This window comes from Emiliania huxleyi (genome assembly GCF_000372725.1).
Source record: "Emiliania huxleyi CCMP1516 unplaced genomic scaffold EMIHUscaffold_31, whole genome shotgun sequence".
Classification (NCBI taxonomy): domain Eukaryota; phylum Haptophyta; order Isochrysidales; family Noelaerhabdaceae; genus Emiliania; species Emiliania huxleyi.
This window is the reverse complement of record NW_005199684.1, coordinates 366838-391663: the sequence shown is the minus strand read 5'-3', so window position 1 is coordinate 391663 and position 24826 is coordinate 366838. Positions and strand designations below refer to the sequence as shown.

Here is a 24826-nt window from a genome sequence, read left to right as displayed (position 1 = left end):
ATACCAAACAACACTAACGTGTTTGTTTGTTGTTTGTGGTGGCGGCGTGCGCGCGTGCCGTCCTCCCATACAGTGTGCGTTGCCCGAATCCTGCTGCAGTGCCGGCCGCATTGCAGCGAGCCACGAATGCACATGCTACTGCGATTCTGTCTCCTCGCCTGCACCTCTGCGAGCGCTCTCACGCCATCGCCGCGGACGCCGGTCATTCGTATGGCGGCGGCGAGGGCCACGGCACCGGTCTTCGACGGCAAGCCCTATTCGGCGGAGGTCCTGCCGGCGACCGTGGGCCGCTCCTCCGCAGTGCTTGCCGGTTCGGCGGCCCTGTTTGCCGCGTGCGTCCCGGGCCTGCCCGACTGGTGGAGCACGGCCTCGCTCGACCCGGGAGCGTGCAGCGTGCCTCTGCTCACGATGGCGGCCTCTTCGGCGCTCGTCGCTGCCGGCTGGAGCGCGTGCGGGACGGACCTGCACCCGATCACCGCAAAGGCGCGCGGCGTGACGCCGCCGAAGAGCTACACCTTCCAGCTGCTCGGCCTCTCGGCTCCTCTCCTCGCCTCCGCCGCGGTCGCCTCGGGGTGGCAGCCGTTGCCGGTGACTTATCAGCCACAGCGACACCTCGGCGACACCTCGGCGACACATCGGCTGCCGCTGGCCAGGTGGCCGGGAGCGGCGTCGAGCTCGCGCACGCGGTGCTGCCTTTCGCGCTGTGGAGCATCGATGTGCGACTGGGCCAATTCGAGAGTGATAGAGAGGGAGAGGGAGAGAGAGGAGGAGGAGGAGGAGGTGTGGAGCGTCGGTGTGCGAGTTGGCCAAGCCGCGGCCCGCTATCGCCCTTCCCGGGAACCTTCTCGGAGCCTTCCAGGAACCGTCCAGGAGCCGTCCTGCTAGGTACGGCTGCTGCGCTGGCTGAACCCGCATGTTTCGTGGAGCGAAGAGAGCGTCTCTCTGCCCGCAAACTACGCCGCGGAGCACGGCGCCTCGCGCGCGCGGTGGTTTCATCTCGGCTCTATCTGATCTCGGCTCTTATCGGCCAGGCGACTCGCCCGTGGGTGCGGTGCTTGCGTGCGTCGGCGTCGTGGCCTTCGAGGTGTGCGCCAGTAGCTAGAGCTGCTCACTGAGCCATCTCTCGGCTAGCTCTCGGCTACACTTCGGCTCGAGTACGTCTGCTCATCTCGGCTCAGCTCGGCTCATCTCGCCGGCCAGGTGTACGTCCAGCTCATCTCGGCTCTCGGCTAATCTCAGCTAATCTCGGCTCACCTCGCCGGCCCCAGGTGTACGTCCAGATATCTCCCTAAATCTCCCCATATCTCCCCACATCTGGCCAGGTGTACGTCCAGCAGCTGCTCGCCGCCCCGCTCACTCTCGGCGGCTGCCCCGTGCTCGGCTCGATCTCGGAGCGATCTCGGATCTACCTCGGATCTACCGCGGCTAGGCGGCTGCCCCGTGCTCGGCTCGGCGTCCCTCATCGCCCTCACCGCCGGCGTGCCAGTACCGCTGGGCGCCGGCTCACGAATGGTCAATCGTGATCGCTTGCGCCACCGCCAACCTAGGCCTCCTCAACCACGCCCTCGCCAACGGCCTCCTCAACGGGTGACCCCCCCCCCCCCCGCCCCGCCCCGCCGCATCTCGGCTATAGACACAGACACAGACAGCGACCTCGGCCGCCCCTCGGCCGCCCCTCGGCCACACCTGGGCTACCTCACTTCGGCCGCCTCACCTCGGCTGCCCCTCGGCCGCCCCTCGGCCACACCTGGGCTACCTCACTTCGGCCGCCTCACCTCGGCCGCCCCTCGGCCGCCCCTCGGCAGGCTGCTCTGCGCCGAGTTCTACTGGACAGTCTCGCTCATGTTCGGCCTCTCCAACTCGGTCCTGCCCGTCGGCATCTACCACCACCTCATGTACTCGATGCCGACCTTCGTCACGCGCTACCAGCTGGCGGTGGACGAGGCATCAACGAGCGCAAGTAGTCGTCCCCACAGCTCGATGAGAATCAGACTCACCCGCTGGCGCTGTGGACGAGGCGCCGTCGCCCGCCGCGCACACGCTGCTGCTGCACGCCACGCTCGCGGCCTGGTACACTGCGCCCCTAGACGCGGGCGGTAGCACCCTTTGCACTCCAGCCGGTCGCTCAGACGCGCGTGCGGCTACATGCTGCAGCCTCCTCCCGCTGTATCCCGGAGCGCGGTGTCCCTCAACACAGTGCCTGCACGACACCGCGTACACACCCCTCCCTTCCCCTCCGCCCCTGCTCAGGCACTGCGCAGCCTTCGCCGCAGTCGCGCGCCTCGCGCCGCCGGCGATGCCTCTCCTCGCTCCGCTGGACGGGCCTCCCAGCCTTAGATGCGGCCTTGGTGGAGTGTGCTCCAAGCGGGGAGCACGCACGCGTATTACACGACACCACGGCGAAGCGAGACGCCTCCCCCGCCCCCCTGCGCCCGCCGGCGTCCCGTGTGATCCTCCTCCTCCCCCGCCCCCCAGGCCGAGCGTGCCGGCGGGCGCCGCGGCGTGGGCGGGGCTGGCGTGCGTCGGCCTGTTTGGGTTCGCCGCGGCAAGCATCGCATCCGACTACGCGCGAGGGGAGGAGGCGGCATAGGGGCCTGGGCGCTTTCCGCGCCGACGCGGGCGGAGGGGGGCGGTGTGATCGTCTCTCCACACACAGAGCACAAGGACAAGCCACAACATACACCGCGTACTGGCGCACCTCGCTCCCCGCGCCTCGCCGCCGCACCGCGCGCACGCGTACGTCGCCGGTTGTTTTTTGCACAGAGCTCTGCGATAAAAGATAGGGAGACTGAGGCCGCTGCGGGACCCGGCTCAAACACTCTGCTGGCCCGGGGGGCCCTCCTCCCCGGGAGGCGCAGCATCTCAGCGGAGCAGTCCCTGCCGCCGCAACGGCGCACGCGCCTCGCCCCCTCGTAGGCGCGCGCGCGCAGAGCGGCGGCGCGATCTCCCCCCCCCTCGCGCGCCCGCCTAAGCGCCGACCGGCGCGGCGGGCTTGGGCGGGCCGCCCGCGCCGCCCGCCGCAGCGCCCTCACGCGGAGTGAAGGCGGGACGGTTGCGCTGGGGCGGCTCGCGCGAGCGGCGGAGCTCGCGCGAGCGGACGCGCACGATGCGCTGGTGGATCGCAGCCTCGATCGAGTAGAACTGCTTGATGTAGATCTTGGGCAGCTGGTAGCCCTCGATGCACGACGACTCGCGGATATCGCGCAGCGCGGACGCCTCGACGATGTTGCGCACGATGAAGCGCTTGATCGCCTTGTCCTTGGGGATCGCCTTACCCGTGGACACGCAGCGCACGCGGTTGACGTGGCCGCGCCCCTTCTTGTTGCGGCCGTGGCAGCGACGCTTGACGGTCATTGTGGCAACTGCAGCAGGCGCACCGGCGGCGCTGGGCGGGGGGGGTGGGGGGGGGGGCGGAGGAGGAGGGGGCGTGGCCCGGGGGCGTGGCTGAGGGGTGGAGGGGTGGACGGCGGCCGGGGGGAAGCCGCGCGCGGCGCCGGCAAGGCGAGCTCACCCACCACGAGTCGCACCTGAAGAATTCTAACTCGCACTGGCACAATCCGCGAGGGGGTAAGGGAGAGAACGACGAGAGTGGGACGACCGCGAGGTGGCATGAAGGCTGCAGCCAGAAGCGGCGAGAGACTGCGAAGAGAGATAGGAAGAGGCAGACTCCCTAGGGTGGGCGACGGCTAGCGCATCACACACCTCTCCTTAAAATCCCTGTGTGGTGGCGGCGTGCCGTCCTCCCATCCCTCCCTTGGGTTGTCTGTTTTCTTTCTTTCTTTCTTTTTTCCGCGAGGTGGCATGAAGGCTGCAGCCAGAAGCGGCGAGAGACTGCGAAGAGAGATAGGAAGAGGCAGACTCCCTAGGGTGGGCGACGGCTAGCGCATCACACACCTCTCCTTAAAATCCCTGTGTGGTGGCGGCGTGCCGTCCTCCCATCCCTCCCTTGGGTTGTCTGTTTTCTTTCTTTCTTTCTTTTTTCCGCGAGGGGGCATGAAGGTTGCAGCGAGAAGCGGCGAGAGACTGCGAAGAGAGATAGGAAGAGGCAGACTCCCTAGGGTGGGCGACGGCTAGCGCATCACACACCTCTCCTTAAAATCCCTGTGTGGTGGCGGCGTGCCGTCCTCCCATCCCTCCCTTGGGTTGCGTGTTTTCTTTCTTTCTTTCTTTTACGACAATTCGTGCGTCGCCCATCTCTCCTGGAGATGTCTGCTCTATTTATTTATTTATTACTGGCACGACAAGGGCGCGGACTGGCGCGGACTGGCACACACACCGGCCGGCTCACTGGAATAAGAATTGGAGAGAGAGAGAGATTTTTAGCAATACCAAACAACTCTAACACTCACATTTGTAGAATTGGCAGGATAACTGCAAGGAGCGTGGCGTTGAGCGGTTGAGCATCCCTGCGTGCGGGGGCCCCTCTGCGCCGGGGAGGCGTTGTTGGAGGCTAGGACGCAAGCGTCCGTCGCCCTTTTCAAATAACTCGGGGCCCACTCCGCTGCGCTCCGACCCGAATTTGGAGGGCCATGAAATTTAAGGATAAGGTGTTGGCTGTTGCTGCGCAAAAGGGGCAAGGCCCGCGCACCGGTGTTCTCAGCCCGCAAGCGCGCCCGAACGGTGGCGAAGCCAGAAACACCGATGGTGGCCGTCCGCTGGCGTGAGCGGCGGCGGTCGAGACCTCACCCTTCGCGCCGACGACCTAACCTCACGCGGAACAACCTCACCCAAGCACAACCCAAGCTAATAACACGAAACAACCTCACCCTCACGACGATTCTCAAGTGCCTCAACCTGTCGTGGGGCTAGGGTCAACCTGTCGCAGGAAACCTGTCGGTCGGTGGGGGTGGGTTTCGCCTCATCAGCCGGGCGGGTGGGCCGTGCGTGAGGTGGGTGGGGGTGGGTGGGTGGTTCCAAGCCTCAGCCGGGCCGTGAGGTGGGTGGGGTGGGTGGGTGGCTCAAGAAGCTCGTGCACGTGAACGGAGGTGCAGACGCACGTGGGTTGAGAAAAACGCAGACAGGAAACCTGTCCCAAGCGGCGCTCGCCGCCGACAGCCGCTGCCGTGATCATCATATATGCGTCAACTGCCGCTCGTCGTGGTCCTCGTATCGCTCTCTGCGCTCCTCATCCTCCTCGGAGGGCGCCGGCCGGGCAAGGCCCGCACCTACAAGGCGGCGCCGTCCACCTCGTACACCGACGCTGCGGTCGGCGCGGTGTCCAGCGCGTCAGAGGAGATCTCAGACGCAGCCTACGGCGCGTTTGAGGTGCTCCACAGCGCAGTGGACGCTGCGGCGGAGGTCGTCTCCTCGCCAAAGGCCGGCGAGGACCCGATCGCCTTGGCTACCGCCGGCTTCCGCGCTGCTCCAGCGCACGGCTCGCCTCTGGCCTCGCGGGAGGGCTCTCGGGACGGCGCCGCGCTGCAGGAGGCGAAGCGGCAGATTGAGGCGCTGCGAGCCGAGCAGCAGACCCTCAAGCGCGACAGCGAGAAGCTGCGCAGCGAGAATGAGGTGCTGCGGCGCAAGCTCGGAGGAGCGGCGGCGGAGCAGCCCGCCGCCGCTTCGGGCGTCTCTCGCGCGGCACGAGCGATGCTCGACCCGGGCCCTGCTTCGGCCGCCACACCCGCCGCCGCCGCCACACCTGTCGCGGCCGCCACACCTGTAGCCGCCGCCGTCCCCGCCGCCGCCGTCCCCGCCGCCGCCGTCCCCGCCGCCGTTGCTGTGCCGGCCAAGCAGTGCAACCGCGACCACTCGAAGGTGCTCACGACGGACGACGTGCTCTGTCGCGTCCCAAAGGGCGAGCTTGCCTTCGTGACGCTCGCCAACCAGGCGGGCGGCGAGGCGGCGGCGGCGGACTGGGCGCCACGGCGTCTCTTCACGGCTCTGGCTGTGAACAGGCGCCCTCCTCCTCCCTGGCGACGTGTGCTTCGCCACGGCGTCTCTTCACGGCTCTGGCTGTGAACAGGCGTACGGCGAGATGGCGGTGAACTGGGCGCTGCTGCTGCTGCCGATGCTGGAGAGGCTCGGCCACGGCGACCGCGCCGTCATCGCGGGCATGGACCAGTCTGGCGTCGACCTGTTTCTCAAGCGCCTGCTGCCCACCGTCGCCACCGCCTTGCAGAATCAACGACAACTGACCAGCGAGTTGGTCACATGGCTTAGGCACCGGCTGCCCACCGTCACCACCGCCTCCTTTGGGGGCATCGCCTGGAACTCGGACCACAAGGGGTCGATGGACGGTTTCCGCTGGAAGAATGGCGCGAGCCCCGCGGCGTCACCACCGCCTTCCATCGCGAGTCCACTCGTAAGAGCTCAGAGTTGAGGTAGGCGCCTTCCGAGCGTACGGCGTCACCAAGGCCACACGCGGTCCGCAGCGGCTGCTCCGCGCCACGCACACCCGAGATGATGTCGAAGGGCGGCCGCGCTGTAGGCGGAGGTGGTTCTGTGGCTGCTCCGCGCCGGTCGCGACGTCTCGATCTCGGACGTCGACGTCGCGTGGATTGCGCCGCCCTACGCGTTGCTCCGCTCCGTGCCCGACGCCGACGTGCTCTCCGGCAGCGGCTGTTTCGGCGTGCCGTGCGACACGGACCCACGAGTCCATCAGCGACTCTGGCACTTCCACTGGCGCATAGGCACTGACTGCCTCAACGTGCCGTACGACGCGGACCGTTCGCCGCGCAAGAGCAACGTGCGCAACTGCGGCCACCAGTCGGGCTCCACCTGGTCGGCGTGGTTCAACACGGGCGTCATGTTCTTCCGTGCGCGGCCGGCGGCGGTCGACATGATGGAAGAGTGGCGAGACACGATGGCGGAGATCAAGGGCGAGGCGCAGGCGCGACGACGGCTTTCTGCCTCGGCCCTCGCTTTCCACTCCACTCTCCTTCTCATTCCACACTCCTTCCCACCAGGTGCACACACACACACACACACACACACACACACACACACACACTCACTCACTCACTGACTCACTGACTCACTCACCCACGCGCACCGGGCCTTTGCACTTTGAATGCCGTGGGGCTCCCGTCTTGTAGACGTGCAGTCGCGAGGGTTGCCTCCCCTTGCCCCACCACCCTTTGTGTGTGTGGAGAAGTGTACCGGACCTTACCGTACCCAGGTCGACGACCAGCTCTCCTCCAGCCGTCTGATGAATATTAATTAGTTGATGAACTCATTCCCATCAGGTCGACGACCAGCTCTCCTTCAACCAGCTGGTCGGCACCGTCGGCGCGTCGGGCCGCCACGCCCCAAAGTTCCGCCGCTTCTACCCCCTCAAGCCGGCGAGCGAGGACGGGAGGGTCGTCTACGACGGCAACGGGTCGCGCCGCATCCACGCCATCCCCGTCTCGCAAGTCTGCTCGGCGCGCCCTCCTCCCCGTACGGCGGCTCTTCACGCCGCCCTCTCCTCACGCGCCGCAGCCTTGCTCTTCCCAGGCGCATGTCTTCCACGTGCAGCAGTCGGCAGAGCCGCGCGGCTGCCTCGTGCTGCACCTCACCTTCGTCGAGGGCTGGCCAAAGAACCCGGCAAAGTACTGGCGGCTGCGCGAGGCGCCGGGTGCTGCCCCGGCCCGAGCCCGCCCGAGATGTCGCGAGATGTCGCGAGATCGTCCCGAGATTAGGCGGGGATGCTGCCTGTCCGGCCGGAGCCGTTCGACCAGCGCTACCTCTCCTTTACGCCGCCGCAGCCCGGCCCGACGCCGCCAGAGCGGCACGAGCCGGCGCCCGCTCGCGCGGGCAACGGCTGGACCGTCGTCGCGGCGCTGCAGTGGTCGCCTCGTCTCAAGGCGCACCTCCCCCTCCTCACACTTCGCCCTCCTCACACCTCCCCCTCCTCACACTTCGCCCTCCTCACACCTCCCCCTCCTCACACCTCCCCCTCCTCACACCTCCCCCTCCTCACACCTCCCCCTCCTCACACCTCCCCCTCCTCACACCTCGCCCTCCTCACACCTCCCCCTCCTCACACCTCCCCCTCCTCACACCTCGCCCTCCCGCGCCTCGCCCTCCTCACACCTCCCCCTCCTCACACCTCGCCCTCCCGCGCCTCGCGCGTCGCCACACCGCCCAGGAGCTAGCCCACACTGCATGAGTAGTCAGACTCAAGAGAAGTAATCAGGCGCACCTCGAGCTGGTCGACCGCCACATCGCAGCCCTGCGCAACGCCATCGGCATCGCGCGCGCGCTCGGCCGCCAGCTCGTGATGCCACGGATGGCGTGCTTGTGCGAGCGCGCGGAGTCGCCCGCCGCGCTTCTGCCCGGCTGCACGCTCGAGGGCGCTTGCACGCCCGTCTTCGGAGGTTGCGCGAGATGCGCCCGAGATCAGCCGAGAGGGCGCGAGATAGGCGCTTCGACGCCCGTCCCGCACGTTTGCCCGCTCGAGAGCGTGTACGACGTCGCGCGCGTGGAGCGGATCTGGCAAAAGGGCTACCTGCAGCTGCGGCCGTGGACCTTCCTCAACAGCAGCATCCACAAGCCGCCTGCCGGCAGCCGCGGTCCTAGACGCGGGAGATGTGGGGAGATATGGGGAGATGTGGGGCAGCCGCGGCCCTAGACGCGGGAGATGTGGGGAGATATGGGGAGATGTGGGGCAGCCGCGGCCCTAGGACACGGGAGAGAGGGGCCCTGCCCTCCGACTAGCCCTTGAGACGGCTCGTGCTTGACCACGCACTTCACCGAGGGCTGTGCACCAGACCGCCCTCCCACCCCTGCGCCAGGCGCCCTGCCCTTCACGCCGGCCGACACCACCGCCGTGCGCTGGCTGGCGGAGGCGCCGCCGCATGGCCGCCCGCCGCCGCAGGGTCCGCGGCAGGTGCGGCTCCAGAGGGCAGCGGACGCCTTCCCCTGTCTGCTGAGGAGGGGACCCCTCTCGCCGCGGCAGGTGTGGCTCGAGAAGGGGCTCTCGGCAGAGCAGCTGCTGCAGGCGGTCTCCGCCGCCGGCGCGTCGGACGCGCGCGTCATGCACCTCGAATCGGCGGAGGGCGTCTTCGGCGGGTTCGAGTCTGCGGCCGAGAGCAAGCTCTTCAAGGAGGCGATCTCGGGCGACCTGCTCGGCGGCTGGAGCGCTACGTGGTGCCCGAGACCGCCCGAGACCGCCCGAGATTGCCTGGGAGCTCTGCCGACTTTGCCGGCGGGTGGAAGCGCCACTTGCCCCACACCAGCGCGCGCGCGCCCCCCGGGGGGGGGGGGGGGGGGGCTTCGGTGCCCGAACTAGCGGCTGCCGCGCCCACCTCGAGCAGCCAGCGAGTGGCTCCACCACCGTGACCTCACCTTCCCGCACCGCACACACCTTGCCTCACTGCAGGTGCTGCACGAGCTGGAACAAGCCTGCGGGTACCTTCAAGTTCAAGAGGCCGGTGCCGCTGCCGTCGGGCGTCGAGGCGCGGGGCCCTCGCACCGTCGTTGACCTGCCCGACAAGCGCGAGTGCTACTGGCAGAGCTCTCCCTGCGAGCTGTGATTATCAGTTATCACGACGAGAGCGGGGAAGAGGCTCCAGCGTCCCGCGGCGTATTTTATACGGTTATTCTTCGCATCGCGCCGCGCCTCTCTCGACAAGCGTTTTGTGTCAGCGTCGGCCGTGAGAGCGCAAGTGCGAATTATTCGTGTGCGTGTACGTACAAATAGTGAAAAAGGATGCGACGCTCACCCCGGGTACCCGCATCGTGGTGCGCGTGTAGAACCCACGGGCAAGCCGCGGACCGGCACATCGTACCCCAAGAGAGACTGCAAGTCTCGGTGGCGGAACAAACGGCTGGTGCAGAGGATCGAGCATCGTGGTACTCGCATGCGGAGTCTCTTTGTCATGCACTCACTGTGGCGTGAGGTATCCGGCGTTGTAGGCCCACGTGCCGGCAATCACGGGCACGAGGACGGTGACCAGGCCACCGACGAGGTAGATGCTCGACTCGACCCGCCGCCCGGTGCCGAAGTCTTCATCCGGATCGACCCCGCTCGCGATCTTCTTCTGGCGCGCCCACTCCTCAAACTCCCGGTCCTCCTTACTCTTCATGAACACATCCGGCGCCAACCGCGGAGCGCCGACCGCGCCGCGGCGAGTCAGCGCCGGCTGCCGCAGGGCCGACGACACCTGCAGGCTGCTGGCGAGGCCAGCTAGCGCGAGAATAAGAAGGGTGAGCCGCAACATTGCCAAGAAGCGTCCGATCGAAAGAATTTTCTGCTTTTTTTTTTTGAATTCAAATTCAAATTCAAATTCTAAACGCGCCCGGCTGCTCAAGCACCACGCGCGCTCCGGCGCGTGGGTCGAGCTCTCGCCCGGCAACCCTAGCCAGGCCTCACGCGCTGGCCGCGACCGCGACCGCTCGAGCCCGAACTGCCCGTCAGATATGTCGGAATTGTCGGAGAATAGCGACTAGCACACCTCTGAGTCCCAGAAACCCGAGGAGTCACACAGTCCACCTGTGTGATGCACGCCCTGCGAGCGGGGCGGGGTGCGCGCTGTCCCTCTGTGTTCGTGTGCGTCGCCCATCTCTCCCTGGAGATGACTGCTCTATTTATTTATTTATTTAAACGCGAGCGGCCAGGATACGCCGCGAGGAGGACGGAGTTGCGCCGAAAGGCGAAAGAAGCCGCGAGAACAAGCGACCGGCAGGCGGCGGCGTCGCAGGACGAGGCAGAAGAGAACGACGCGACAGAGGAGGAAGTGACAAGGGAGAGAACGACGAGAGTGGGACGACCGCGAGGTGGCATGAAGGTTGCAGCGAGAATCGGCGAGAGACTGCGAAGAGAGATAGGAAGAGGCAGACTCCCTAGGGTGGGCGACGGCTAGCGCACCACACACCTCTCCTTAAAATCCCTGTGTGGTGGCGGCGTGCCGTCCTCCCATCCCTCCCTTGGGTTGTCTGTTTTCTTTCTTTCTTTCTTTAAACGCGAGCGCACAAACTTGTAACAACATCAATCCATGCGTGAGAGCTGCACCCTTTCACCTCGAGCTCAGAGTGTTTTGTCGAGCTCATGGAAGAGACCTCGAGAGACCTCAGTCGCCTCGGTGCCTCGAGGAAGGCGGGATGAGTGCCATCATTATGACAAAACGGTATTGCTAAAAAATCTCTCTCTCATTATGAGTGCGATCATTATGAATCCGGAATTGCAAGTCCCTGGGTAGGAGAGTGTGGTGAAGTTCTGATCTGCCGCGTTGCTAGCTAGGGCGAGGCTGCCGGCCACTTTCAAGGTCCTCGAAGCCGTTGCAAAGATGGAGACCTCGCCCGCGTCGTGACGCTCGCCGTTCTCGGTGTCCGACTCCCATGCCTCCCACTCCTCGTCCCACGCCGCCCATTCCTCGGCGGTCCACTGCCCCTCCCACTCGGACCACTCCTCGGCCGACCACTCTGTGAGACTGCTGGTGAGAAGCCGGAGGAAGGTCGCTAGTCGAGAGAGATCGCCAGTGGAATAGGGAGTCCACCGTGCTGCGAGCCTGTCGCTGTCCCTTGTCAGGAGCAGGAGAACTAGGAGAGCGCAACCAGTAGGAGGCCCGCGCCTGCCCCCGTGCCACCGGGTGCAACCTGTCCTATACGAGAGAGGAATCCCTGGGACCCTGTCGTGTGGGTGAACCCTGCCCAGCCCCCCTCCGTGTCGCGATGCGCTCCCCGCTCCCGTTCCCCTGTGTCCCTGATCGTCCTTACAAGATCCTGCTCGTGCAGGTGGGGACCCTGTCCTTCTCCCACCCCTCGTTTGGCGTGCCCGTTTTATTTATTAAGCGCTTCCGTATCTCGTAGAGGACGTATCTCATGAGGGTGCTCTTGCCAGATCACTCCCAATCCTGTAAAGATCACAAAAGCCAGTCACAATGCCCCTATTGCCACACCATCCTTCTCGTGCTCCCCCCCCTCCCCCCCCCCCACGAGCGAGTACCAGGCGAGTACGCACCTCCTCAGAGCGCCTTGCACTTCTCCTCCCACACCTGTCCGAGCGTGCGCCCGGACGAGGTGCGCTGGCTGAGCTTGTTTCCGATCTCGGTCACGCTGTACGAGTCCGTCGCGTCGAGGCTGTGGCCGCCAAAGGTCTGCGCGAACCAGTACACCGCCTCGACGGGCGACCCCTCCCCAAACCACGCGTCAGTCGCGTCCATCGCCGCGAGCTGATCGTCCGGCGAGAGCCTGCCGTGCCCGTTGACGCGTCCCCAGTTGGTGATCCGGACGGGGAGCGAGCCGCGCTCCCCGTTAATTTGCGGCACCTTTTGAAGCTCGGCCAGGACTCCCCCCACGTTTGCGCGGCAGTCCTGCTCGGTGGGCTGTTCGCGGCCGTCCCGCGCCGACCACGGCCCGCAAAAGGAGTTGACGGCGATCGTGTCGATGAACGCGGGCGAGGCCTTGTCCTCGCACCCGGTGCCGCACGCCTCGTAGAAGTCTGCGATCGCCTTGGTAGTGCCCTCAGGCGTCAAAAACGGCGACGTGAAGCGGAAGCCGTCGCGGCGCATGTCCGTGATCTGGCGCGACCAGCGGCGCGCGTAAGTGACCCACTGGCGGGCGGCCCACTTGTAGTCGTACGTAGCCCCGGGGAGGAGGCGCTGCCACTGGTCTGGCTCGTTCCACAGGTAGAAGACCTTGTCGGCGGCGTGGCAGCGGCTCGGGTCCTTGTCCATGTCGAACTTAGACCCGGCGTCCCACACGCCCGCGACCATGTCGAGCGCGCACGCATCCTTGTAGGCGTAGCAGTGCATGCCCATGTCGCCGGTCGGGCCCCAGAGCTGGCCCTGGCAGTCGGCGTTGGCGACCGCCGCGCCGCAGACGGTCGGGACGGCCGGCTGCTGCTCCGGCTCGGCCGGGCTGGGCATGTCCATGAAGCCTTGCCACAGCCACGACAACGGGTCAGACTCGTAGTCCTGAAGGCGGCGCCTCGCCACGCCCAGCGCTGTCGCGCGCGCCTGCGCGGCCTGGAGCCGCGCCGTTGGCACCGGGGTCGGCACCCAGCCCTCGGGGTACTCGTTGAGCAGGTAGAGGCGACGCATGTCGGCCGCGGTGAGGTATTTGCTCCCGTCCTCCTCGCTGTCCCGGCCAAAGGCCTGCAGCAGCGGCACGAACGCGTGCAGCCTCGGGTCGCTGCACCCGTGAAACCCAGCCACCTTCTTTCGTGCGGCGGCGATGCTCGCGTCAGCGGCCTGCTCGCACGCCGCGAACCGTGCGGGGTCGTTCTTCCTCATCATCTCGTACCAGCGCGCGACGCCTGCCTCGGTCACCCGCTGCTCGCCGTTGACGGTCTCCACCATCGGCGAGCGCATCAGAGCGGCGAAGGCAAGCTCGGACGGCTGCTTCTCGGCGTTGTCCCGGATGGCTGTGTCAACCTTGTGCCCCATCCCCATCGCCTCGTGGTTGAGGAGGTCGAGGTGGACGTCGCCGTCGCCGTCGGTCCACGTGGGAAAGGCGTGGCCTTCACGAGCGACCTCGCTCAAGACGGAGAACTTCATTCCGTTGCCGATGCCAGTGGAAACATCTTCCTCGAAGCCGAGCTTTGAGACGGCCTCCTTGACCTGCGCGATCTTCAGCCAAAGCTGTGGCCTGCCGGTCGGCGATGCGGCGGCGGACTTGTACTCGTACAGATGCTCGAGGTCGCCATTCGCCAAGAGCGCCGCCACGGCTGGGCACGGAACCTTGCGGGCCACAGACTCGTGCACCAAGTCGACGCCCGTGGCAGCCGGCGAGCGGAGCAGCAGAACCGTGCCAAAGGCGGAGACGGCAAGGGTGCTCGCCGCAGCCACAGCCATCAACGCCCTGCGGCCGTAGTGGGCCTGTGGCCTTGCGTGTTCATCTGGGCTCGTCAGCTCCTTCACATCAATCCTGGCGGCCTCCATTCGTGACTGTCGAGTCCTGGGCCGGCTCCAGGGTCGCTCGTTGAGGCAGTCGGTCGGCGAGGCGGAACTAGGAATTCAGGGCCGGCCGCGCAAATTGCAGAGACCAGCTCAGTCACGCTCTGATCTCCTTGCTTCCTGTGAGGGGAAAACCTTGTAGGAGTTCTCGCCAAAAAGTCGCCAAACGTGGCGGCTCGCAATCACCCGCCCGCCGTCCCGGCGGTCCCGCAGCTCGCGCGAATCTCCCTCTTAACCCACCTCTAACATCACAATAGGGAATTCCTAAAGCTGTCTGTCAGAGCGGTGTTGAGAGAGACTCTCTCTCTTGCGGTGTTTCGACACCGATATCGCCAAGGTCAATCCTGTTGCGCCGCCCTGTCGTCCTCCCATCCCTCGGGTTTCGTTCTTTCTTTTTCCAGGCAGGTCAAACACAGGTCGGTGCCGCATGATCTCTGCGAGCGAGCGAGGGCGGCGAAGCCCTTTTAGCTCCGCGCATGCACTCGCTCGACCGCCCTCGCCGCGGGCCCGGCGTTACTCTTTCAGTGTACGTGGCTCTTACGAACATAGTAGCAGAGAAGGGGGGGGGGGGAGGGGGAGGGGGGGAGGGAGGGAGGGAGGGAGGGAGGGAGGGAGGGAGAGAGAGAGAGAGAGAGAGAGAGAGAGAGAGAGAGAGAGAGAGAGAGAGAGAGAAGACACCCCTCTCCCTTTTGCTTTTCTCCCATTAAGCTAAAAGTACGTACCTACCCGACGGTGGAAAGACTGCTGACTGATGGGGTTTGTTTGCGATGAGGAGCGACTCCGAAGGGTTTCCCCGTTTCCCCGGGTGTTGTGCACCAGGAACCTCTTCTTCCTACTTTTCTTCTCTCTCTTCGTAGGGGGGACGAAGAGTAATACTGTCTGGATCGGATTCATACTCAGTAGTTGCGAACTTGGGTTTTGGGTGCTGCCGGGCCGCTATTCGACTACTGAGCCGTGCTCACGGCTGCCGCCGGCCAGGTATGTCTCACCGTCACGTGCCAGCTTTGCCAGGCCTGCATCGCTTTGGATTCACGGCTGCCACCCTGCGTGACCTAGACGCGGAGCTGCAGGCGCTAAACACAACTCGGGAGTTGCAAAGGGAGGCGGGATCGAGCGCTCTTTCGGAGGTGAAGCGCACGGTCGGATCGAGCGCTCTTGCTCAAGACGTCTTTGCTCGGCTGCACCACATCCTCTTTGCTCACGGGCTGTTACCCCTCTCCGAGTGGGGGAGGGAGCGCGTGCCTTCGGGGTGGGGCGTGACCGACTGGAGGCAGCATCGCAACCGGGTGGTTTTGCAACGAATCGGCCTGAGCGCCTACTTGCGCTCCGTGGCGGCAGCACATGTAAGGACCGGGTCCCGCTGCCTCGGATGGGACGATGACGAGGAGTACACCCGCCTCCTTCCCGGGTGCGAGGGGTGGGGGTTCTCCTTCCGGGAGAAGCGTCGGCTGGAGCTCGATGCGCCCGCGAGGCGCGTGCGCGGCGACCTATGCGTGGCACAGGCCGCGCTGCCCCCTACTGCCACCTTTGAGGTTATATTATGCGCCAGTGTGTTCGAGCACCTCGCCTGCCCTCAGCTGGCAGCGTACAACCTGCAAAGGCCTTTGCTAGACCGTGAATCTCATGACATCTCCCGCAGCGTCAAGACCGGCCGTATCAACACCCCCTAGGATGCTCCGACCCGGCGGGCTGCTCATCTTGTATGCGCCCTTCCTCACCAAGTACCACAACGCCTCCTGAATCTGCCGATCGAGTCACACTTTCGCTCACAGCGCGTACACACTCGCACGCGCGTTTTGAGTAGGCGCCGTTGGACTACTTCCGTTACACGCACGTCGGCGCGTCCCACGTTCTAAAGGCGGCGGGCCTCGCGGTCCGCAGCGTACACCTGGTTGGCGGCAGCGAGCTCACGTCCGCTTGGTTGCTCGGCTTTGGGTCGGGCGACATGCAACCCCCACAGCTCGACGACGCCTCCATCCTGCACGAGGTCGACCGGCGCAACATGTCCAAGCCAAGCGACGAGCTGTTCATGGCGGTGGGACTGCTTGCGCGAAAAAGTGGTGCTACCCAGCACGGGCCGCGAGTTAGAAGGCCCGCGTCTGCGAGATACAACGCCACGCGAGGACACCAGTAAGATGGCGTCGCCGCCGCGAACGACAATCGCTGCTGAGTGCTGTGACGTCCGCTGAACTGTGCAGCTTGACGCCTGACGAGAAGCATTGTACGACGCGCGTCGGCCGAGGCTCGAGAAGCAGCTCGCGGCGCTGTGACCCAATCCACGCCGCCTCGACGCCGTCTGAAGTCTTGTGTGTTATGTCTCGCGCTCTAAAAAAACTCGTAACTCCTTGGCGACGAGCCGCGGGCTTTTGCCACTGCGTGCTCAGCCTCAGACAGCCGGGCCGCCCGAGAGTTTTACTGACGAGTTTCTCTCGCGGGGGCGGCCCGGCACAACCAACCCTGCCTAGCACAAAAAAAATTCTGGCGCAGCGGCCGGCGTGAGCCGCCAGCTGGCGACAGATATGTCGACTCTGGGCCGGCGCGGGGGCCCCAGAGGGTGTCCATGCGGGGGGGAGATGGGGTCCCATGGCCCGCCGCAGGCGCCGATTTTTTGGAGTTTTTTTCTTTTTTCGCCATTTTTACTTGTTTTCATGGGAATTCGGCGTACTTGCGGCCATGCTATCACGCCTTGCGACAGCCTGTCGGCGCAGCTGATCGTGCCATGATGCACAATTGATCACCTGCATAGCTCGCGGCCTTAGTATCAAGCATTCAGTGACGACCTGATCGTACGGCCAGTAGGAAGGTGTCCTTCCAGCTGCGTGCACGCTTCTGGCGCAATGCGCGTCACCTCGGATTGGCTGCTGGCACTCTCGAGGCTATGCCTACACAGCCTCGCGCGCATGGGCAGTCAAGAGGGACCACGCACCTTCTCAGGACAGCGCCGGTGCCTCTCTCTTGGACCGGCAAACTTAGTGGTCTCGTGTCACCAATGTGGGACCAGTGCGGCATCGCGCCATCGACAGCTCTGAACTGCGCCTCACCACTGACCGGGAAGGCCGCCAAGTGGGCCAGCACAGGTCGCACATTGTGGCAGCAGTCAGCAGTGCATGGCTGATAGCTAGAGCAGCAGCGTCAGGGTCGCAGGGTCGGATCGTGTCAAGCCTCTCGCCCGGCCGGCCGCGTGCAGACGTCGGCCTGTCTGCTGTCTGGAGTGATCTGTCGGCGGTCAGTACGACCGATCAGGTTGGAGTTTTCTGGTGGTTGGAGGGTCTATCTGTATGTACTCCTCGAGATCTCTCCAAATCTGCCATCTAATCAACCGTAATCATTCGGGAAGTCGGTGCTCATAGAGACTCATAGAGCCGGAGCCCCGTTTCCGCACTGCGGCGCGGCGCACGGTGCCTCCGGGGGGCCCCGCGCCGGCCCAGAGTATGTCGACAGATGTCGACAGATTCGACGGATTTGACGGATCCCTTGATGGTCCGATGGGCGACGGGCGACCCCCCCAAACCCCCCCCACCGGGTCTCGAACCTGCCTCCACTCGCTCGAATCAGGTGCTCGAACGGCTTTGCAAGCCGGCTTGCAAAATTGACGACTAATGCTTCACTGCCTGATATGGTACCATTTTATTGCCTACAACACAACATATCATCCAACGTAACCTCTCCCTTAGTGACCCACCCTTGCGGGCTCAGTTGCCGCATTAGGAGCCTTCGCACCGCGAGTGGGCTCAGGTGGGATCCACAGAGAGAGAGGTTCCATACACAGCCGCACTCTACACACCTTACCCCCTCTACTCGGGCGGCATCGTGGTGAGACCCTGGGCAGTCAGAGAGGCTGACAGTAAGTGGCGGGCTGAACTCGGGCCTCTCCCGACCCGCCATCGCTGCCTAAGGGAGGATCCTATCGGCCACTAGACCATGACAGATCAGAGGCGCACACGCCCTGTCCCAGCTCCCCCACTCCTCACACTGGGTTTGCAGTGCGCGGCCTCGCCACCTCCCTACCAGGGCAAACCCCCTCTCTCCCCCTACAGTTCCGGACGGGCATTAAGAACGCACAGGTTCTTCGCCCAGCCTCAGGTTCTTAGCTAAGTCGGCGGTCCGTCGGGGGCCGAGCCTCAGGTTCTTAACCGGTAGGTCGGTCGGAATCCCCCAAAACAATTAAATTCCCTCTCGAGCGGAGAGAATTTGGGATTCGACTCCCGCGCAATCAAGTCATCAACGATGGTGCCAACGGCCAAAAAAGCGCCGGTAGCAAGCACGATGGAGGTGCGTCTTTCCCATGCTCGCGCGCCCCCCGCGCGCGAACTATGCATGGGCCCGGCTCGCCCGCTTGGGGATCCACCCGGCACACCCCCGCCCCCCACCTGCCGGCTTACCTGCCGTCAGTTCGCGCGGGATCGCCCACAACTGTCAGCAACTGAAATCCAGTTGCTTCAGCTGTGACTTCAGCCTCGCCTCACCGCTCTCCCTTCGGTCGCACGCCTCCGGAGAGAGGTCGCACACGACGCTGGTGACCATTCCCGACGAGCCATGCGCAGGTCGCGACCCCTGAGGACCTCCACACCTCCAAGGAGAAGCTCCGCGGCATCGGCGAGGCGACCGCTCTCTTTTCAGAACCTGCTAGGGCAGAGGCCCTGTCCACCCTGGCGTCCCTCGAGGGGTCGCCAGGGCCCGCCGCGGCCCTGGCGAGGCCCGTGGGCGGCCTGCTCCTCATCGACGCCTACGCCCTCGTCGGCCTGGCCGGCAAATATGCCAGCGGCGGGGGCGGCGCCGGCGATGCGGGTCTCATCTTTACCAGGTGGGTCGAGGCGATGGCCGGGCACGAGTCGCTCGCGCCGACGCGGGCGCTCCCGGCGCTGGCCACGCCGGAGACCAAGGCGAACTTCGTGAAGTACAAGCGCCGGATGACCGCGTACAAGGCGGACGTGGAGCGCGCGCTTAAGCGGCGCTCGACGGCCGTTTCTCGCCGGAAGGACCCGGCGGAGGCCGACCGCGAACTCGACCAACTCGTGCGGCAGGCGCACGTTCCTCTCCAGACCCTTTCGGACGCGGCCGACACGGGCGGCGGCGGCGGCGGCGGCGGCGGCGGCGCGTCCTCGCTCGATGCCGAGCTCGACGTGACGGCGCAGCTGCGCGCGTTTGCCGAGGGTTTGCACCCGCGCCTCGGCGCCGACAGCGCCGTCCACCTCTTGGAGGGCTGCCGCGACGTCCTCGGCTTGATCGCCGCCGAGGTGCGCGGCGCGCCTCCGCCGCGTGGGCGCGGCACGTCGCAGCTCCGGCAGGTGTCGCTGCTCCTCAACTATGAGCGGCGGCGGCGGCAGCTGAGCGAGGCGCTCGCCGACGAGCGGCGTGTCGAGCTCGAGCTGGCGGCGCGCCGCCAGCAGGCCGCCGTCGACGCCGCGCTCGCCGACGAGCGGCGGCGCTCCGCCGCGGCGTACGCGAAGCTCGACGCAGCGCTGCAGGCGGAGCGGCAGGAGACTGGGCGGCTCTGCACGGAGGTGCGGCGGCTCAAGGCGGCGGCGCGCGAGGCCGAGACTGCGGCGGAGCTGCGGTGCCGCAGCCAGGAGAAGGAGGCCGCGGCGCACTTTGGCTCCATCGCCTCAGAGGCCGAGCGGCGCGCCAAGGTCGCCGAGGCGCAGCGGGACGACGCGTGTGAGGAGGCGGCGCAGCTGCACGGCCTCTTCGCGCAGCTAGAGGACCAGCTCGACGCGCTGCGCTCGATGCGCGTCTCGGGGCTGCTCGAGCAGCTGCAGGCGAGCACGCGGCGCATCACCGAGCTCAGTGCGCGGCGCAAGGTGACGCAGCGCAAGCTCTCCGACGTGAACCTCGTCGAGCGCAACCTGGCGGTGTCGCAGCGGCTGCTCTCGGAGGAGCGGGCGGCCCGCGCGAGCTTGTGGCGCGGAGACGCGACGGCAGAGAAGCTGGAGGCGGTGGAGGCGCAGTGCGCCAAGCTGCAGGCCGAGCTTGAGGCGGCGCAGGCCGAGGCCGCAAAGTTCAAGGCCATCGCCGAGCCCACCAAGGCGCGCTTCAAGCTGGGCAACCACTTCAACGCCGAGACGGAGCTTGCGTGCATCTCGGTGATGCACCTCGGCATCGCGCGGCAGAAGATCCCGAAGCTGTTCCCGATCTTCGCGCGGCTCTTGGGGGTCAAGCTGCCGTACCGCGAGATCAAGGTCCCCGGCCCGATCGTGGACGGCAAGCGCACCTCCGTCGTCAAGCGGCTGCCAGAGACGCCGCAGGCGACGCACTGCAAGGAGCTGGCGGGCGTCTCCTACGAGCTCAACAAGCTCCAGGTCGGCCAGTGGCTGCTGGAGTTCATGAACTCGGATGAGTCCTCGTGCTGCTACATCGCCGACGGCGCCGAGGCGCAGCAGATGGAGCGCATCGGCACCGTCCTCTCGCGGCGCGTCAACGGCAAACTCGAGCTGCGCGCCCTCGATTTGTCGACGGCCTCGAGCAAGACCGCCGAGGCGCAGGCGTCGGCGTACCACGAGTCGATCGAGGAGGTCATCAAGCTCATGGAGGAGGCCGGCCTCGCGGATGCGCGCGCGGCGGAGCTGCTGCGCCGCTTCCTCCCCACGTGCGCGTGCAACGACCGGGCGTCTACGGCGCGGCTCGCTGCGCGGCTGGTCCTCGGGCTGGGCGAGGGCGACGACGACCCGACCTGTGCGGAGCACGCGCTCGTCAACATCCTCGAGGAGGGGCGCAAGGCGATGGACGCCATCCTGCGCGAGCTGATGAACTTCACCGACGAGCAGGCCGCGGCGCACGCCGACAAGATCAAGGCGATGCGGACCTGCGTCGGCTGGTTCAGCTCGCCTGTCTGCGCGCTCATCTACCAGGCACCGTCAGCCCCGACCCCGCACCGCAGATCACTCCCACTCGCGCGCCAATCCCGCACCCCCCCGCGCCGCACGCGTAGGTGAGCAAGTACGTCGCGCTCTGCTCGACCAAGGGCTACGCCATCGGCCGCAAGCTGCAGGAGTGGATGGAGGCGCGGCTGGCAGACCTCGAGGAGCAGCTCGAGCATCTCGTGGGGCACGTGGAGGACGTGCTCGCGATCTGCGGCTCGCGCGCGTACGTCTTCTACCTCGACGCGGCGCCGACGGAGCGGCTGCTCACTGAGCACGACATCTCCATGCTGACCTACCTCGACGAGGATGAGATGCTCAAGGCTGCCGGCGGCGGCAAGCTGCGCAAGTCTATCCTCACCGGCGCGCGCTCGCCGCCCTGCATGGCGGGGGTGCGCGCCATGGCGCTGATCTGCGACGCGGTGTTTTGGCCGCTGATCCGCGCGGTCAAGCCAGCCGCGGACAAGCACGTCCTCGACGTGCTCCCGCGCGTGTGGCCGGCGGCGCACGCGTTTTTTGAGGCGGCCGCCGCGTCGCCCGCGGGCATCGTCGACGGCTCGCTCAAGCTGCAGCTCGGCGACGTTTCGGCGGCCGCCACCGCCGCTACCGCGCCAACTCCAACGCAGGCGCGCCGCGCCGAGCGCCATCGCCTCGATATGGTGCGCATTCGCGCCGCAGCGGCCGACGACCCGATGGTGACGCGCTTGCTGACGGCGGCATTCGGCGCGATGTCCCGGGCGGTCTGCAACCACGCTGCGGAGTGGATGCCGGCGGGCCTCGTCGCCACGAACGGCTCGATCACCAAGACCGGCAAGCTGTGCTCGGCGAACATCACCCCGGCGCTGCGCGCAAAGTACGACGCGCTGCAGGCGACGAGCACGCCGGTTGAGCGGCTGCACGCCGTCGGCCGCGTCAGCGACGACCGGCACAAGCGGCAGCGCAATGAGTCGCGCGCCGGCGACTCGCTCGGGCGCTTTAACAACCAAGCCGGCTGGCTGACGGGCGAGATCGATGAGCGCGGCGGGCTCAAGGTCGCCGAGACCATGCTTGCGGCGTGCCGAAAGGCGGCGGGGCGGGCGAGACGCGTTACGCTCAAGGCGCAGCTGGTCGCGGCGGGCCGCGCAAAGCGCGCCGAGCGCGACGAGAAGCTGGGCAGCAAGAAGGCGCGCAAGGCGGCCAAGGCGGCCGAGAACGCGCGCATCGCGCAGCTGCCGCTCGTGCGGCGCTACTCAGAGCTGAAGAAGCTGGCGATCGCCGGCTTGCAGGCGCTTCTCGGACGCTGTTGAGCGGTATACTAGTGCCCCACTACTCACGGCTCTCGTTTGTTGTAGGACCAGCTCAAGGCCTTCAAGCTGGCGGGGAAGACGGGCTTCACTGTCACGCAGGCGAACCGCGCGGACTATTGCACGCAGCTGCAGAACCTCCTCTTCGCCGCGCATGGCGTCGAGGCGAACGACCTCGAGGACGGCGACTCGGGGTGCGACGGCGACGGCGTGGTGCGGAAGGTGCGGCAGCGGCGCGTGGCGGGCGAAGAGGGCGGCGGCGGCGGCGGCGGCGGCGGCGGCGGGAAGAAGAAGAAGAGGAAGAGGGTCGATCTGCGTGAGCTCAACGGCTGGCAGTGGGAGGCGAGTGAGAAGTTTGACATCGAGCGCATTCTCGACAGCAAGGTGGAGACGGTCGGCAAGGTGCTTGCGCCCTCACACTCGCACCTGCCCTTGCTTATTGCCACTCCATCGCTCACGTGCCCGACCACCTCTCTTCTCGCCTCACAGGGCAAGAAGCGGGTCGAGATGACGTACTACTTGATCCTCTGGAAGGGGTACCCGCCGGACGTGTCGACGTGGGAGCCAGAGTCAGAGATACACGACGACTTGATCGACGCGTACGAGGCGGAGCTCGATGCGGCGTCTGAGCTGGAGGCGGAGGAGGCGGAGGAGGGCGAGGAGGGCGAGGAGGAGTGACTAGCGCGCGTCCTCCGCCCCCGTGCGCGTGTGTTGAGGTGGTGCGAGAGCCATTTGCGTGCGTGAGCGGTGCGGCCGGGTGTGTGAATGTGAACCGTGGGCCACTTGTGTTGAGGGATGGCAACCCATGTGGGTGCCTATGTGTTTCTTTCGAGCTAACGCACCTTGTTTTGCAGTTTCTATGCCGTGCTATTCACTTCCAAAAATCGACCCCCGGGACCCCGACCGACCTATAACCGGGTGGATGGTTTTTTAAACCGTTTCGGCTTCGATTAAAAATCAATAAATGGGTCTTAAAACAGTTTGGAAGTTTGGAACAGTAAGTTCGCGCATGGCGTGACAAGAGAGTCATTCGCTGCCGTGAGCTGCCCCTGCGGCTGCGGCCGCGGGGGCAGGGGCGCCGGCTGCAGGCGTTGGCCCAGCCTCAGGTTCTTAGGGAGTTCTTAGGGATCCGGCCGAAATATGAGCCTCAGGTTCTTAACGTTAGAGGTTCTTAATGCCCGTCCGGAACTGTAGGTGCTGCACTTGACGTCCATAGAAGGCGCGCGGCAGAGGCGGGAGGGAGGCGGGGAGAATCTAGCTCGCTCTGGCAGGGAGGCAAGGGTGTGATAGAGTGTTTGGGTGAGATGTGAGAACAGGCGGAGTGTGTGTGTGCCTGTACGCGATTGGGAGAGCACTTGTGACGAGGCATGGTTAGGCGAGTGGCAGTCGCTAGTGCGGACTTGCTAAGTCGTGTGTGCTCCCTTTTGCTTGCTAAGGCTGGAACAATTTTTTTTATGTCTCGCGCTCGTCTGCGCTGTGTGTGCGCTCTGCTGCAGCGGGACGGCTTTTTTCGGGGAGGCTCCGCATCAATTAACAATTATCCATTATCGTGGAGTCTGGCATAGATGAGTTGCGGAGCAGGCTGCACACTCCCTGCGCATCTGGGACGGCGAGGCACCACGACGCGGCGAGGAGCAGAGAGAAGACGGGACGATTGATAGAACGACCCCGCAGCCAGTGGCCGACACCCAGCCAGCACGCAGCAGGCAGCAGGTGTGTGTGAGCAGAGACACACGGCCACACACCTCACGGCTCTCGTGTATCCTCTCGCTCCCTCGCCCGCGCGTGTCAAGTTTGTCCCAGACGGAGTTACATCACACAAAAGTTAGGAGGAAGATCAGGCTAAGACTCCACTCCCGCCTGCACGGATGAGTCGAGGCCCTCGACGAACCGGCGGATCTCGGCGAGGAGCTCCGACTTGACGTCGTCCGGCACGGTTTCTGCGGCGGAACGGGGGAGTCGCGGTCATCCTGTGACCCTCCAACTGCAGCCTTCTATCTGCGCACCTCTTCCTTGCGGCGTGATCTCATGCGTAAGCTGCTCGACGGTAAATGGTGTATCGCCGCCCTTCTTCTTGATCAGGTCTGTTGGACGAGGGCCGGCCGCTCGGGCACCGAGCCGGCGGGTGGTGGGATGGGGTGGGGTCGGCCACACCCATCGTGTATTGCTTGAGGCTGTCGCGCCACTGCGACTCGACCAGCCGTTGCCGCAGCAGCTCCTTGAGCCTGGGGCGCCGACGCGCGCTCAGAGCGGGGCTGGGCGCCAGGTGGCAGCGCCGAGGGCTCTGCCGCACCGGTCGTACTCGCCCGTCTCGACGAGCTTATTATGGATCGCATCCTTCAGCTTCTTGTCCTGCGCCATTGGGCGAGCCGTTCGGAGGAGAAATCGAGCACGATCCAGCAAGTTCCCGAAGGAAAGTCGGAAGGAGCAGGTGTATATTATTTTTGCTTGGCCGGACATCATGATGGGGTAGGTAGGGTAGGGTCTGGGCCCTCCCGTCGGGTTTTTCCCTCTCTCACGCCGGAATTTTCACAGCAGAAAAAGAATTTTTCCGCCCAAATCACGATGTCAACCCTCCCCAAGTCGTTGATCTTTGTAGGGCTTGAGAGTTGCCATGTCACAGGAAGGACTGTGGTTGCAGGATAGTACCACCAGCCATCACTTTAGTTGGTATAGTACCCCACCTTCACCCACCCCGTGATTTCTTTTTTAGTTTCCCATAAGTAAGGTAGGTAGGTAGGTAGGTAGGTAGGGGCAGGGCAGGGGCCCGTCAGGTTTTTGCAGAATTTCATCATGATGTCCGGCCAAGCAAAAAATATATACACCTGGAAGGAGAACTTCTTTGCCAAAAGCGAGAAAAAGAAAACTA

The 24826-nt window shown here is 65.4% G+C and overlaps 7 protein-coding genes across 7 annotated transcripts; 3 read left to right on the top strand and 4 right to left on the bottom strand.

The window, feature by feature from the left end:
• Positions 1-3032: 3032 nt before the first annotated feature.
• EMIHUDRAFT_450720 (hypothetical protein) lies at positions 3033-3521 on the bottom strand (the record flags this gene model as incomplete). Its single annotated transcript, XM_005774587.1, has 2 exons — positions 3512-3521; positions 3033-3362 (listed from the first exon to the last, which is right to left on the bottom strand). A coding segment is annotated over exon 2 (321 nt), but the record flags the coding sequence as incomplete, so codon positions are not given.
• A 1555-nt stretch (positions 3522-5076) lies between these two features.
• On the top strand, positions 5077-9624 carry EMIHUDRAFT_450719 (hypothetical protein; the record flags this gene model as incomplete). Its single annotated transcript, XM_005774586.1, has 12 exons — positions 5077-5508; positions 5734-5886; positions 5963-6301; positions 6428-6772; positions 7185-7361; positions 7435-7500; positions 7620-7776; positions 8151-8297; positions 8343-8492; positions 8715-8809; positions 8879-9069; positions 9302-9624. The coding sequence occupies 12 exons, from the start codon at positions 5077-5079 to the stop codon at positions 9453-9455; spliced, it is 2406 nt and encodes an 801-aa protein (XP_005774643.1). The 3' UTR covers positions 9456-9624.
• Positions 9625-9806: 182 nt separating this feature from the next.
• Positions 9807-10142, bottom strand: EMIHUDRAFT_207361 (hypothetical protein; the record flags this gene model as incomplete). Its single annotated transcript, XM_005774585.1, has 1 exon — positions 9807-10142. The coding sequence occupies one exon, from the start codon at positions 10140-10142 to the stop codon at positions 9807-9809; it is 336 nt and encodes a 111-aa protein (XP_005774642.1).
• A 1743-nt stretch (positions 10143-11885) lies between these two features.
• Positions 11886-13802, bottom strand: EMIHUDRAFT_207360 (hypothetical protein; the record flags this gene model as incomplete). The annotated part of the gene is made up of 1 exon (XM_005774584.1): positions 11886-13802. The coding sequence occupies one exon, from the start codon at positions 13800-13802 to the stop codon at positions 11886-11888; it is 1917 nt and encodes a 638-aa protein (XP_005774641.1).
• Positions 13803-14797: 995 nt separating this feature from the next.
• On the top strand, positions 14798-15987 carry EMIHUDRAFT_207359 (hypothetical protein; the record flags this gene model as incomplete). The annotated part of the gene is made up of 3 exons (XM_005774583.1): positions 14798-15349; positions 15622-15874; positions 15953-15987. 3 exons carry the CDS (start codon positions 14798-14800, stop codon positions 15985-15987), a joined length of 840 nt encoding a protein of 279 aa, XP_005774640.1.
• A 2057-nt stretch (positions 15988-18044) lies between these two features.
• Positions 18045-22635, top strand: EMIHUDRAFT_101368 (hypothetical protein; the record flags this gene model as incomplete). Its single annotated transcript, XM_005774582.1, has 4 exons — positions 18045-18089; positions 18362-20644; positions 20746-21891; positions 22006-22635. The coding sequence occupies 4 exons, from the start codon at positions 18045-18047 to the stop codon at positions 22633-22635; spliced, it is 4104 nt and encodes a 1367-aa protein (XP_005774639.1).
• Positions 22636-23799: 1164 nt separating this feature from the next.
• Positions 23800-24318, bottom strand: EMIHUDRAFT_207356 (hypothetical protein; the record flags this gene model as incomplete). Its single annotated transcript, XM_005774581.1, has 4 exons — positions 23800-23897; positions 23964-24041; positions 24112-24182; positions 24251-24318. The coding sequence occupies 4 exons, from the start codon at positions 24316-24318 to the stop codon at positions 23800-23802; spliced, it is 315 nt and encodes a 104-aa protein (XP_005774638.1).
• Between the last annotated feature and the right edge of the window lie 508 nt (positions 24319-24826).